The sequence below is a fragment of the Pteropus vampyrus genome, unplaced genomic scaffold (assembly GCF_000151845.1).
Source record: "Pteropus vampyrus isolate Shadow unplaced genomic scaffold, Pvam_2.0 Scaffold170, whole genome shotgun sequence".
In the NCBI taxonomy this organism is placed as follows: domain Eukaryota; kingdom Metazoa; phylum Chordata; class Mammalia; order Chiroptera; family Pteropodidae; genus Pteropus; species Pteropus vampyrus.
The window spans coordinates 683,784-698,732 of record NW_011888951.1 but is presented as its reverse complement, the minus strand read 5'-3'; the positions used below and the strand labels follow the sequence as shown (position 1 = coordinate 698,732).

Genomic DNA, 14,949 nt, shown 5'->3' with positions numbered 1-14,949 from the left:
CTGGAGGAGAGAACTAAACAATATGCCAGAGAACGCCAGTGGCATTAATACTGTTCAGCAGCACAGTGATGGTTTGGAAAGAACCCAGAAAATGGCTCTGATATCTGACAAGGCATTTCCCCACTCCTCAGGGGCTCAGAGCTCAGACTTGAGTAAGGGACAAGTAGGTTCAAATCCCAACTCTACCACTTATTAACCAAGTGACTTTGGGCTAATTATTTTTACTCTGTGGGCTTCAGTTTCTTAATATGTAGAAGAAAAAGAACAATATCTAGGCTTCATTAAATTGTTATGAGGATAATGTCTGCAAAGTATTTTATTATTTATTCATTCATTCATTCATCCATTCATTTATTTATTTATAGGTGAGACAACCCTTGGTTGAACTCACAGATAGCAAGGACCTTGTCAGTTTACAATCCCTTATTTTTCACATCTACAGCACCTAGTCTTCCTAGGTGGTCTCCCATCCAAGTACTAACCAGGCCCGACCCTGCTTAGCTTCCGAGATCAGATGGGATCGGGCTTGTTCAGGATGTAAGTAGACTTGCAAAATATGTTAGAAGAGTGCTTAGCACACTTTTATAAGACTTTTAGAGGATAATAAGTCCTCAGATAGGATCTGCAACTTTAAGCTAAATGACATATAATAAAACCAGTTTTAGCAAAAGTTAATTGATATAAAAAAGAGTTAAGTTGCCATGGCATCTCATCAATGTTATACTAAAAAAGCATTGAGCCTACGGCCATGCTACCCTGAACATGCCTAATCCCGTCTGATCTCGGACGCTAAGCAGGGTCAGGCCTGGTTAGTACTTGGATGGGAGACCACCTAGGAAGACCAGGCGCTGTAGGTGTAAACGAATAAATAAATAAATAAAAAGGCATTGAACGAAATGACATTATTTAAGGACCTCCTCTGTGTGTGTGTGTGTGTGTGTGTGTGTTTAGTATTTCAAAATACCTTGGTAATGGTATGAACTGCATGAAATAAATAGAGTTATTCAAGTGAAATTCTAATTGATCTGCCAAGTCTCTGTTGGCTCAGATAGTCTATAATATGACACAGAGGAAGTCAGACAGATAGAGCATGGTAGTCTGGGCACTTACCGCAAGGATGGCGATCACAATCCCCACGGCGCAGAGCACAGCATCATTTATTGTCTCGCCAGTTTTCAGAGGATACTTGATGCTGTCATCATTGCAGTAAAACCCTCGGTGGTAAGGCTTGATGGTGCTTGTTTCAATGATCAGGAAGGGCAGGCTCGCTGGTCAAGATGGAACCATCGTAAACACCAGAAAACAAAGAGAGAGAGAGGGAGAGAAAGGGAAAACATCAATGCAAGGAGGCTAAAGAATGACCTAAAACAAAGACCGCCCCAAATAACAGCAATGACAGTGATATTAATTCCTGGCATTTGTAGCGATCTATGGCCTAACAAGAGCTTTCACTCCCTGCATCCCCTTCCCTCCTTCCGTCATCCCCAGGAGCGCAGCGTTATCCTCTTCTCTTGGCCAGGAGCACAGATGGAGGCAATGGAAGAGCCAAGGCAGGAGCGCTTCTACTGCTCTATAACATCCTGCTAAAAATTAAAGTCCAATTTGTAATCATTACTAACACAGTCCCAAATCTACTGATGTCTCATTATGTCTTCAAGAACATTCTTCTATTAAGCCATTTCCTCTTTGAGAAGTTCATCCTAAGGCTATATTGCAAGTAGTGAAGGCCTCAGAGTCAGACAACCTGAATTGGAATCCCAGATCCACCACTTATTAGCAGTGTGACTTCTAAGTCTCACTCCATCTGCCTGGGCCTCAGTTCCCCCATATGCTAAATGAGTAGTGGTGATGAAGAAAGGAGAACAAAGCACTAGCACAGTGCCTGGCACATAGTAGATGCTCAATGAATGCCATTTTCAGCCTTTTCCTTTCACTGTTCAAAGTCATTGAGAAGACTGAGCAGAGCTGAGATGGGTTCTGATGCCTGCAGAACTGGAGGAGAGCCTAAGGGCATCCAAAAGTGACAATCTGCCAGTGCAGCTGTTGCTGGTTTAATTAGTAGCCAGCTCAGATGCCATTCTCTTAAAGGTCATGGCAAATGGAGTCAATCGCCTGCCAGGAAAAAGTCCCTCATAACCCTGAAGTAAAAGTTGAAAGACCACATAGCTCTTGTGTGGACACTGCAAAAGCCTCCAGATCCGTCTCCTGGCCTTCATTGCCTCTTACACATATCCACCAGTTTACTTCCTGACCGTGAGCATGTCATTGCCTTCCTAAAGCCTCTTCAATGTTTCCCCATTGCACAGGACCAGATAAAGTATGACCTACAGAGTTCCCCATGACCTGAACCTCCCCTCTTCAGTCTCATGGTCTCCTGGCCCGCTTGACACGTCCTACAAGAAAACAGTACACAGAGACTCCTATCTTGGTTTTCAGGCTCTTCTCTTAAACTAGAAGACCTATTTCTTCCCTACCACATAACTTCAATACCAAGCCCCAATGCCACCTCACAAAATAAAAGGTGAGCCATTGAATGTTAAGACTAGGAAAGACCATGAAAAATACCTGATTAATAGTTAACGACTACTACTGATGTGTAAGGCACTTTATACACATTTTTGCATTGAATTTTCCAGTGACCCTAAGAGGTCATTTTAAAGCATCATTTAAGTATGAATATCACTCATCTTCAAGTGGAAAAAATAGACAGACTACTTAGCTCAGTCAGAGTCTCTTAGTCCACCCAAAAAAAGCCTAAATCCCTAATTTCACTTTGCAAATTGGGTTTATCCAAATATGAATTTCACTAGCTAAAAAATCCCAAGATAAGCAATTGTTGGAAAGATAAAATTCCATTTTCATGTTTTTCAAAAAGAATTAAATTCATGTCACGTTGCTTGAAGGCCCAGACCGTCTCTTTAAAAAATGTACCATGAACTCCACAATTTTTCAATTACTTTGGTCCAGACCGGCAGCGATAAAAATGCTCACTTTCTAAAAAGTGTATTTATGTATCACTGTGCATACACACATGGATTTATTTGGTTTTATTCTTTGGATTTATTTGAATTCTATGGTTATTTATTTTGTGACCCCTAACTGCTTCCTGCTAGAACAACAATTTACTTTATCAAATTCATACTGGTGCTTTGAAAAGAAAGAACAGCAACACACCACAGCATTGTGCCTGACCTACTCAAAGTAAACACTGAGGGGCCCTGGAAGGCAGTAACGATTAGGTCTTGAAACTTGGTTTCTGCAATGGAGTAAAGGGGGCAAGGGAGAAAGTGAATAAATGTTCTGGCTTAGAAATGGCAAGAGCGGTCAGCTGATCTTTTAGGGGTGGGGGGCTGGGAGAGAAAAGATATCATATGGGCCTGAACCATCTTCATTGCATTGCCGAAACATTTTGACATGTGGCCAAGTTGGCTATGAAAAGTAGCTGAGAAGCCAGCAGTATGATATTAATAGTCCGATTTTAAGTTCCACACATTGTGATAAAAACATGCAGTTTGGTGTCTGCGCCCAGTCGCAGCCTCTGTGGTGCCTAGGAGCCAAGGAGTTGCTAATAAACTCGGGTAGGGAACAGACCCTGAGTTTCTTAAATTTGTGCTACACTCTCAGGCCCCCAGCTTCTATTTTTAATGGCATTCATATGATAGGCCTGTAAAACATATGTTTCTAAGGACAGTAAAACATATATAAAAACGCTGTGGAGTTAGTTAGACAAACTAGGTTAATGATCTCGACTCTGCTCCCTTCTACTTGAGAAAGTTATTTCAACATCTTCAAAAGCCCCTTTTCGTATGTTCAATGGAAAGAATAAAATCTAGCTTTGGGATAGCTGGAATGATGTAATAAGTTAATGTATTAATGCATTCATTTATTCAACAAATATTTATTGAGTCTTTACTATACATACTAAATACAAAGAATATGAAGATGACACAAGCCCTGCCCTCAGGAAGCTTATGATCTAGTAAGGGAAGGCACATACACGCGATTAAAATCAATACAGGATGTTGCTTTAGTTGGAGAACACAAGCCAATGGCATTGGTAATGTTGGCAAGTCTGGCACACGATATGGACATTCAATAAATATTAAAAGGAAAGGATGAAAAAGTCCCACAGAGAAGGTGAGGAAAGAAAATTTGTTTGGTCAGTTCCTTTGCTCTCAACCTGGGAGCAATACAAACCCTTTCTCTTCCTTTCTCATTCAAGGCTTGGAGAAGGTTTCCGGTTCCGATTATGTGGATAACCGACCACAAACAAACAAGAAGTTGGATCTGAATATATCCTATTTGTGTTCTTGAATGGCGTGGAGGCAGCATTTCGGAAAACCAATGGTTTTTTTTTTTTTTTTGGTCTCCCCTACAAACCTGTGGTCTGATTGAGGGTGATGCCCATTAATTCTTGACTTTGTTCCAGATAGAGAGCAACCTCAGATTCCTTCGGTTGATGGAAAAAGCATAAATATTTTCCCCAATAGGGCAGCTAGTCCTCAAGAGACATAATGCCATGCCTTTCCTGTCCAGGGCATAGAGAAAAGGCTACTTTTTTTCCAAAGCAGGATCTCCATTTCTAACTTTGGCATCATCTTTATTACCAACCACTACAGTTCCTAATCATTTCATTTCAAAAAAAATTCCCAGTGCTTGCCACTGGGAATCTAGAGGTGAATGCATCATATAGTACCTGTCCTCAAGAGGCTCATGGTATTGTAAGAAAGTCACAAAACAGTTGCACTAAAATATTCCTAGTGTGTGAACTGACATATATATAGACTATAGTGAGGGCATGAAGACTACTCTAAAGATGGCCCACAGAAAATGTGAGGCATGAGTTGACCCTTACATGAGCAGGAGGTTTCTGGGGTCCAAGGGCTAAGCACATTCATGAGAATTCAGTGTAGTTTAGAGATTCCAATAAAGCAGTCAACAAAACCGATGGTCAGTATGAGAATACAATTTTTAATTTTGCTGCAGAGCTAGAAGAGGTACATAAGTAAACAATAAAAGGAAGAAAGGGAAAAATAGCACAGAGAACAATAATAATAGCTAACATTCACTAAACAACTATTATGTGTCCATGCTGTGCTGAGGATCCCCACATATACTATTACAGTCTGACAAACCTGGCTGCCTATTATATTCTAGGCACTGATAGGGCTACTGAGATGAAGGAGTTTCTGTCTCACCCTTCAGGTGGCCCACAGGCTAATGGGAAAAACAGTCATAAAAACTAACACTGTAAAGTCATCTTAAGTTTCAAGGGATTAAAGTGACTTACCAGAGTCACTCTTCAAGTAAGTGGTAGGGCTGGATGGGGTTCAAATGATCTGACTCTTGGGTGCTTTCTAAAGTAAGTGAGTCACTTAAAACAGAGAAAAAGAAGCACCTGAGTATTAATAAATTCAGTGAAGCTCAGCGATCTAAAACTCATGGCCTTTGAAGAAAAAGATGTTTTGTTTGGAACAGTCAAGGCAACAGTACTGGCCATTGTTCACTGAACATTCACCACGTATCACACATATGTTCAGCACATAATTTAACCAAAACTCTGAAGCCAATATCCTGGAATTTAGATTTATCTATAATGAAAGGTACATTACAAGCTTTTTGCAAATCAAAACCGACCAGTTTACACACACTTACACACACACACACACACACACACACACACACACCCCCATCTGGTGATTTTAGACCCAGACTCAAGTAGTTCTCCTTCTTTTAATCAAGGATCAATTAACTTCCTATACCTCCAGGGACCTCTTGGGATGTGTAGGCTGCAGAGGAGGTGAAATACGAACTCACTGACAAACACTTAATGGGCAGAAAATCAAAGCATGAAGAAAGGCCCCTGTGTTGGGTTCAGGCCTTTGAAACTTCTTGGGCTTTGAAAAACTAACACTTAGGCAGGTTGGGCGGTTGGGAGTGGGGTGTAAAAACACAGAGGATAAGTTTTCGTGGCCCACCCATTGATAAAGTCATGTGGGAAGTGTTACCCAAGTGACCCAGCCCCAGAGCCCTGCTCCCTCCACATTTGCACAAAATTAAACACAGCCTCCTGCTCTCAGAGGGTTTTTTTAGAAAGCCCTTGGTGCAGGGCAGGGAAGTAGTGGGGTCGTATAGTGAATGAGAGATCTTTGCGCTTTTGCAAATCAGAGCATCAGGGAGGGGCTTTTTCCCTATACTCCAAGTCCTTCGAGTTGTCCAACAATCTGCTCCACCTCATCTGTACTTATCTTAAAATAAGCAAAGTCCAGGATCTATGAGAGTAGTAATTAAACTAACATCAGCAGAAAGCCCATTCACCCACTCATAAAATAATACTGGATGCAGAATATGCATGTAAGTATCAAGCATAGAGTAAGTTGCTCAAATCAGGCAGCTAATAGGACTCTATGAAAAGAATTTATCCATCTTACCTTCACTATAGAGTTCTACTCACTCTACAAATGAAAATTTGAAACTCTGAAAGGGTAAGCAGGTCATCTCAAGTGCAAAGCTAGCAAATGGCACCAACTTAGACCAGATGTTAGAAATATAGACAGAAGACATTGAGTTGCTGATGTCAAGGAGTTTAGAGTTTAATTAGGAATTAATGTATTCTAATCTCCACCATCACTATGAAAAGTTACAGGTTATTTTCATTTGTACTCAACAGAAGAATAAGGCCATAAGTTTTGTAACTTGTCCAAGGATCCCAAGGGAGTCAATTGGTCACTGAGATTTGAACCCAGGTTTCTCTTTTGGCTGATGTTTTCTTATTCGATGACCTGACCCTCTCCTTCTTTGTAAATGTATTCCCTGTTAAAATATGACCCACTGATTTTTTTAATTACTTAAGGCCAGAATGGTCAACCCAACTACTACTTAGAGGTCCAAAATACAAATATTTATGTTGCTTATAAGTGACAGGGTTTCTATTTAAAGTAATTAATTGCTACTGGTCTTAGACGTGTGCAAACTTTCTTTGGTTTACGATATTTGTCCAGATTTTTAGACTGGACACAATCCAGATGAGACAAAACTAAGTTTACTATGAAGGCGTTTTCCACCTTTGAAAGGGGCTGCCATGAAAAACACTTGCTGTTGGCTGGTGTGAGCATGCAATATTCTGGGTCTAGAGGTTCTCTCTGACAAATGCTCGATTCTTCAGTACTGAGAAGTTCAGACCCTTTCTTCACAAAAAGAAGATTGTCAGAACCAAAAGCACCTAAATGGTAGAAATAAGGAAACTAATGGCACATCTAGTCCTGGTGCCTGGGTTTCCTGACCCCAAGGCTAAGGTGTTTAGTTCCGTTCCACAAACATTTATGGACAGTTATTGAGTACTGAGAACTGTGTTAGGTGCTGGGGACACAACGATGGGCAAGACACCACACTGTTTTCGAGTTCCTCAAGCTCAGAAAGTCTCAGGTTCCATGAAAAAGAGACACCTGTCTTTAGTCTAATTTGTGGGTGTGAAAAAGAACTTTGGATGGCCTTTATTAATTCAAAGTGCTTAAAGTGAACATTTTATTCTTTAACGCCCTGGGCTCTGGCTGTTTTGGCCTTTTCAGTTGGATTTTTAAAGGGCTGCCACATCCACCAGGAACTGAAAACAAACTGACCAACGGACCACGGCTCAAACTTTTCATTGAGAAAGGTCCAGACCTCTTTGTTGCCATTATATATTTCACGAATGACATATTTCACTAATACACAACTACCAGAGCCAACGGGACTTATGATTCCTCCATCCCAGGTAAAACTGGGTCACTTCACAAATCCCCTTCCTCTCTTTTTAATCCCCCTTTTAAATAAGGATGACAGTAAATTTATATTCGCTGAGCATCTATTGTGTGCCAGAAGTTTGGAGACAGCTGGTTTAACTGTCAAAATAAATTAGTATATAGACAAAATATCAATGGTCAGAGAGATTATAATTTTCCTCAGTGTCCACTCTACTGATAAGAGTTAGAACCGGGGTATATAATAGAATACTCTGACTCTAAAGTTCATTCAGAGACGGGGCCAGTTAGCTTTGCTTGCTAAGTACACATAAACTATGTCTACGCAGATTAGGAAAGCTACAAAGCTCTGGAAAGTGTATGTTGATCTTGAACAAAAATGAAAAGCAAGCTCCTCTTTGATGTTGAGATGGATTAATACAGATTCAGTCACCCTTCTGTCTCAGTCTCACTTATGACCTAAATGTGTTCACTTGCAATATGGCTGCCCAGAGCTGGGACACAGCAAGAATCACAAGGGTGCACAGGATTTTATAGCTCTTACATAAATAATCACATTTGATCTTCCTGTGTTTTCGACATCTGGATTTAACTACCACTGGCAAACTCCTATTCATCCTTTGAGACTTAAATATCTCCTCTCAAAGGATTCACTTAGCCATGTAACCCATTCTGGCAGGGTTACTTTTTTCCAACTGATCCATGAACTATCACCTGTCAGGCTGACTGTATGACCTTGGGCAAGTCACTTTACTTCTCTGAACTTCGTTTTCATCATTCTACAATAGTTCCCAGCATACAGAGTTAATTATGAGGGCCATCTGAGACAGTTTACAAAATATCCAGTAATTGTCTGGCTCCATAAATGTTCGTTTTTGCTTCTGTCTGTGATAAGAAGCCACTAAAACTTTTACACAGGAATAAAATGCGATCAGAATTCTGTCAAACTCTTGCTCAAGTAGCCACGGGCTGCCAGCCACTTTCCAAATGCCATCTGACCCCAAGGCAAAAGCATGCTCATAAAATCCTATAATTCCAGGGACTTCTTGGGATTGTATAAACAGAAGGGGCTTCAAGAGTGGTTAGCAGGACCTGGCACCCTGACACAGAGAAGAAACATCATAGCAAGAACCCTGCTATGCATTCTCAAAGATCACACGAGGCTGAATGGGAGGTAAAGCTATAATAAGGGTAAAAAGAAACATTTCTTTTAATTTTTCCAATAGTTAAACACACATTCGTCAGCATGCATTCCCCCGTCCAAGCCATGCTGCCCAGGTGTACATGAAATACCAGGTTCCCATGGCGGTAAAATAAACAACATGTGGACTGGCAGGACATCAGACACCTGGGAAGGCCAAAGTTCGAGATAGTCAAAAGGCAAGACTGGGACCAGATGCAGTGCCAAAAATGAAGAGTAGAAGCATTTTGGATGTCTTTGAGAACAAAATCATGCTGGTCAGCAATCTAAGGCCGTCAAGGTACTCCAAGGTAACCAACCCATCAAGCTACATGGTCCAAGTCAAAGGTCACAAATTGGCAGCCCATAGCCAAATAAGGCCTGCAGAGATGTTCTGTTTGGCCCACCCAGTGTTTAAAAATTTTTAAATCAGTTGCTAACATTTAATAACAGAAGTCTCACATAACATTCAGATTTCCAGCTTCTTAAACCAGCTCTAATACCATGTGGCAATACAGACGTGGTAACTGTGGCTGCACTTGTTCTCCAGGGTGCTAGATGATCTTTAAGATATTTAATCTTCACTGTTTCCCGGCATTTTTCACATAGTGAAGCTTTCGAAAAATAGTTTGTAAGGCAGCCCCAGGTAAACTGAGGCCACTGGTCAGTGATTCAGCAGCCATGCCCCACCCGCCCAGCTGCCCCAGGGGCCAAAATGGATCAAAGTCAGCCCACCCCTAACCCATTTGCTGTGATCCTCTTGAGAATCTCTGCCCTGAACAAAGTTCTAAGTAAAAGGAAGAACACACATCTCAATAAAACAACTGAGACCTGGGTTTGAAAACCAGTTTTGCCACTTAAAATCTATGCAATCTTCAGCAGGCCGCTTAACTTCTCTGAACCCCAGTTGTAAAGAGAAGATGCCAATAGCCCATTCTGAAGAACTGTGAGGATGAAATATCACGTGGTAGTTATTTAACCATGGTGAGTTCTCTGCCCTCCCAGTCCTGAAAACCTACTATCCAGCTATTTACACGATGCCAATCAACTGGCTTGACTGGCTTCCTTAAGAAGGTGCCTGAACTAACCTGGACAGGGCTGTGTCAGCTCAGACAAGGACTGTCACTCAAGTTGAGCAAGACTGGAGCCATTCCAGTGTGCTGCGGATAAGACAACCCTCACCCCGGGAGCACACTGCCCATTCCCAACCCTGTCAATGTTCCTTTTGTAAAACACTGAAACCTTCTTCAACTATGACAGCTGCCACCTGCACAAATAATTCGGGGATGTAATTTCGTAACTGAATACAAGCCCTGAAAGCTGAAAAGTTTGAAGTTTAAAATAATCCCTTTGACCTTCTGCTTAAACACTCACTAATCACTTTTTAATTTGTAGTTTATTTCCTCTCTCTGTGCTGTCCTTATAGGCTCCATTTTCATTTAGAAGTGCCCAGGGAATGAATGGCATTACAAAACACCTGATTAAAGTACAAGTCAAACTTCTTTCCCAGACATCTGAGGCTTGGTCCATGCCCCACCGAGTTTTACACTTTGCACTGGGTGGCAAGAAAGTGAAGGAGCAAAAGGCTGCTTTGAATGAGGAAACTCCTCACTGACAGTATTATGGGCTACAGAAACTAATAAGATGTGGTCCCCGCCCTCGAAGAACACATACTTGGGGAACGACTACCCATGATGCAATGTGATAGGAACTCCCATACAGGCATTTCTAAAATGTTCAGGGAACACAGTGGACGCCCTCAGCACATGACCTGGCAGCCAGCAGGCATGCAATACCAGTTTATTGACTAGCCCAGTAAATGCATTTCAAACATTCCTTGCTATCTTTGAATGGCAATAATGTATTTAAGGCTGTTCTAAAAAAAAAAAAAAAATCCAGAACTGGAAAGTTTTTTCCCCAAAAAGTTAACAAAACTACTGCTGTGTTCCACCCTCAGCCCCTACCCAACTTTTTACCCTGAGGAAAAAGGAAAAAAGTAGTTTGAGGGAACCCATCTGATTCTTAAAACACAGATGCTGAAAAGATGTGAAAAAGGAAAAACTGGTAGTTAAAAATGTCATTCAATCCAGAATTAATTTCTTAATTGGGGAAAAAGATTTCTAGTTTAATCATCACTAGGATTACTATAAATTGGAGTAAACCAAAGCCAAATATATATATTGGGATCGTTCTACTTTGTGTGGCTGTTCTGACAAATTAGCCAACCTTTCACCCACTGAGTAATAAAAAGTCTCAGACAGGCTGAGCTGGGTCAGCTCAACCAATATTCTGGAGAGGAAAATCATTTTAACCCCAGTTTAGAGTTTACTGAAGACATGCCTGATAGCAATAAGAAGAAAACACAGGCAAGTTTGGGAAAACTAGTTAAAGTTCTTTTGCCAAGGCAACCTTAGAAACAAATACTAGCCAATGATAATTAATAATAACTTGTATTCGTCAGTGGTCCGTCTGCTGCTAACTACATAACCATACTGCTGCTCTCTCAGGCTCTGTTTCTTTCTTCATATGCAAAATGAAAGGCGTAGTTTTATCAGGTGTCTTGTGGACCTTTCTAAGTTTAGGAGTTTTCATCTTTGTCCAAGGAGTGCAGGACATTTTATAAACCAACTGAAGGTTTCATTTCCATGGCATCCAGATAGAGCAGATGGGCATGAGCCTGCCTGCTATCCTGGCTGGGGTAACTGAGGAGCACACCACTTTAAGTTCATAAAGGTAAACTGACCAAGCGGAGCCCCCAAGAGTTCAAAGATAGCTCGCTTATAAAGAACAGTCCTAGAAAATATCCCCAGTTCTAATAGAAACCGAATTAATGATTGGCAGCTCTTGGCTCTGTCGAAGAAGTAGGCATCGGCAAAAATGTGGTTGCAGGTAGGAGGCAGGAGGGCATCAGCATTAGCTACTGCTGCAAACTGGATACTATTCTAAGTGCTTTATAGATGGAGCTCACTTATTTCTCCCAGTGACCCTTTCCAGGTAAGCAGTACCAGCTTGATTTGGGACAGACCGGAACTGAAGACCAGAAACACAGTCTCAGGGCAGCACAGTAGGCATGGCGCTGGGTCAGGTAGGCTTTCTACAGCTTCGTGCAGACATTGCATTTCCGTCTTTAAGGTACTTTTGACTGGATCTGAGAAGGGGTGTGTCTCATAAATTGGTGCCCTCTGTAGGTAGGAATCCACGTGATCTGGGACCACCCTCCACTGCTTTGGCAGCCCCACCCTTCCCCCACCAGGATGGGGACAACAAAATGTAGGCATTCAGATATGCGTGGGAGAACAGGCTGCAGTAAAAACTTCTAGGGGGTTGGCTACAGGAACCCTATTGTTCCAGAGGGAAGCTCTTTTGCCAAAACTCTCCAGGAAGCCACTGCTCCGTGATGCATTTCTCAGCTGTTGATAGAAAAGGGTAGTTCCTGGGATGTTTCCTCAATGGTTCTGGAAGCCAGGCCCTTAATCCTTGCAAAGCAGCAAGGAGCCAGCTTCTCTGAGAGGGACAGAATGTCTAGAGTCCTTCTTCCAAATAAAAACATAAAATCCCCAAACTTCTCCTTTAAAAAGGCCCAAAATGTGTGAATCAGGCAGAGGGGGGTTCAGGCCTCCTCTGCACCCCTCCTCCCCTTGTGACCCTGCCCACCTGACCTCTCTATTGCAGTAAGTTACAAAGCCCCCAGTGTTCTCTCTGCCCATCCTCCTCCCCTACCCGCCGACTACCCACCCCCCATACACATTTTTAAAGGGCAAAACGCCAAATAACATTATTCCCCTTCACCATGGTATTGCCACGAGAGCTGCCTGGTATGTTTGCCTGAAAAATGGAAGGTTTTCATGGAAATCTTAGCCTCCAATACAGCTCTCCCTTTGTGGAAATGGACTTGGAAAGAAATGGAAGGATCCCCAACTGGAATATAACTGGGTGGACAAGAGCGAAGAGCAAGGCCCCTGGAATTGCTCAAAGTCCTGAGAAATAATGGATTCACCTTTGGAGCCTGTCATAGGCCTTTGCACACTCTTGCAAAGCCACTTTCTCTAGTCTCTCTCTTGTCCCTCTGCACTATGTGGCTCTCTGTAATGCATAGGCTCACCTCAGAGTAGGGGGACTCAAGGAGTGCACTTATAGTACTTACATTATTCACCATGCAAAGAGGTAACTCTGTGCATGATGTAAATCACAGAAAACTGTTTCACTGCCTATATTAATCACCTAAGCACCCAGAGAAACCGAAAAGGGTTTGCTGGATTTGGATCGGTTTGGTGACAATTTGAAATTAGCAGACCTAGGTACACAAGTCCCTCCCCTCTCTACCAGGTTGTGGCAGTATGATCCTGGACTAGTGAGTTCTCAGGACCTTAGCATCCTCATTGGCAAAACAGGTCATGCCATCTGGAAGGGCTGCTGTGAGGATTTCCTGAGATGGCGTGTTAAACAGCCGGGCACGTAGCAGAGGCACTCTAATGCTTCTTCCTTCCCCCCACAAAAGTGCGAAGGGAAGGGGGCCAGATTCCCGAGAATCCAACAGGATCCGTGAGAAATAATCTCTCCAATCGTGCTCCAAGTACCACAGAGAGCACAACTGCGTATGTGGGCTCCTGCTTGTCCATCAAGATGACAGAATGGGTTTGGAAGAATTAATTATTCAACAGACTCGCCCTTCACAAATCCCATCCAAAGGAATGGTTTGATGCCTTTCAGCACACTGACTATACAAAATACTGAAAGACCAGTGCACTTCAAAAGCCTCACAAAAACCCAGGCCTGGGTTTGGCAGGAATTCCTCAGCCACTGGGTTTTTCTGTGTGTGGTTTATAATAACATGCAAACCCAATGCCAAGTCCTAATCTATTAAGGGACTGCCAATTAGCAGGAGGCTTAGAGCTGCAGGTTTGAGAACTGGGAGCAGGTCTAATTAGGCTTGCAAATCATTTCTCGCTGTCATCCCTCGATCTGACACCAGGTACACTGGCCACTTGTTCCACATATATATTGTCTATGTTCCTATGTACATGTTAATTTGTTTGTTTATTTGTTTGTTTTGTCTGAAGGTTCCAGGCCTGAAGCCTAGTGCTTATTTTCACGTCTATCTTTAAGGGTAAAATTGAGGACTGAACAAGACTTGAACCAAAATCATCAGGGGACTTATTACAAAACACATTCCAGGCACTGCCCAGACCTACTCAATCAGAATTTCTGGGGCAAGGGCCTGAGAATTCTCATTTTTGACAGGACTTTGAGATGATTCTGTCCCAAGGTGATCTGGGAGTCACTGCTCAAAAAGGAAAAAAAAAACATTTTCATTTTTGAATTCAAGGGCTTTAAAAAATTGAAGTATAATATACATAAAATGCAATTTATATATGTGTATACCAGAGAAACACAGTTTTAAACCACACTGAATATCACATGTTAACTGAGCACCTATTGTGTGCTAGGGATGGGAAATACTGAGATGAGTAAAACAGGGTTCTTCCCTTTAAAGAACACCCTGTCTAGGGGGCCGGTAACATCTCAATTGAAAAATTAGTTTTTCTCTGTAGGGATCCTGTAAGAATTCAGACCTGCAGTTCTTCTCCCACTTTCTCATCTCCCTCACTATGAACTTAGCTTAACATCATCTTTGCCAGAAAGGCTCTGAAAAAGAAACGGAATGATTTCAGACATCAAACATCAAGGGCCTATCTTAGAAGGGAAGAAGAAGCCTGAGAAGCATATGGTTTCAAGATACAGAAGGAAATATATGCCTTATGACTGCCGGGTCTAAAGGCAAAAACAGAATGGAGAATAAAATGACGAGGCCCCCTGTGCAGAAAAAAAAAAGCCTTGGGCTGGGTCTTGGGGCCCAAGGTTGGATTTTTTTGCAACTTAAGAAAGTCTCTTTTATTCTCTGAGCCTCCTTGTCTATTACAGAGAGGAGGTTAGACTATTTGGTCATATCCCAAAGCATACCTGGCATGAACTTTTCTTCCTGGAGCCTTCATCAAAGTTCACTGTTGGATTTCAACAAGGAGATGTCCA

At 42.0% G+C, this 14,949-nt stretch overlaps 1 protein-coding gene and 2 pseudogenes across 1 annotated transcript in view; 1 reads left to right on the top strand and 2 right to left on the bottom strand.

The window, feature by feature from the left end:
• Positions 1 to 14,949, bottom strand: part of PLPP3 (phospholipid phosphatase 3) — a 76,410-nt gene that overhangs the window by 38,024 nt on the left and 23,437 nt on the right. The window contains exon 2 of the mRNA XM_011370418.2: positions 1,111 to 1,268. Within this exon, the coding sequence (XP_011368720.1) occupies positions 1,111 to 1,268 (158 nt within the window). The remainder of the gene's footprint in view (positions 1 to 1,110; positions 1,269 to 14,949) is intronic.
• Positions 434 to 547, bottom strand: LOC111745965 (annotated as a pseudogene).
• On the top strand, positions 739 to 857 carry LOC111745930 (annotated as a pseudogene).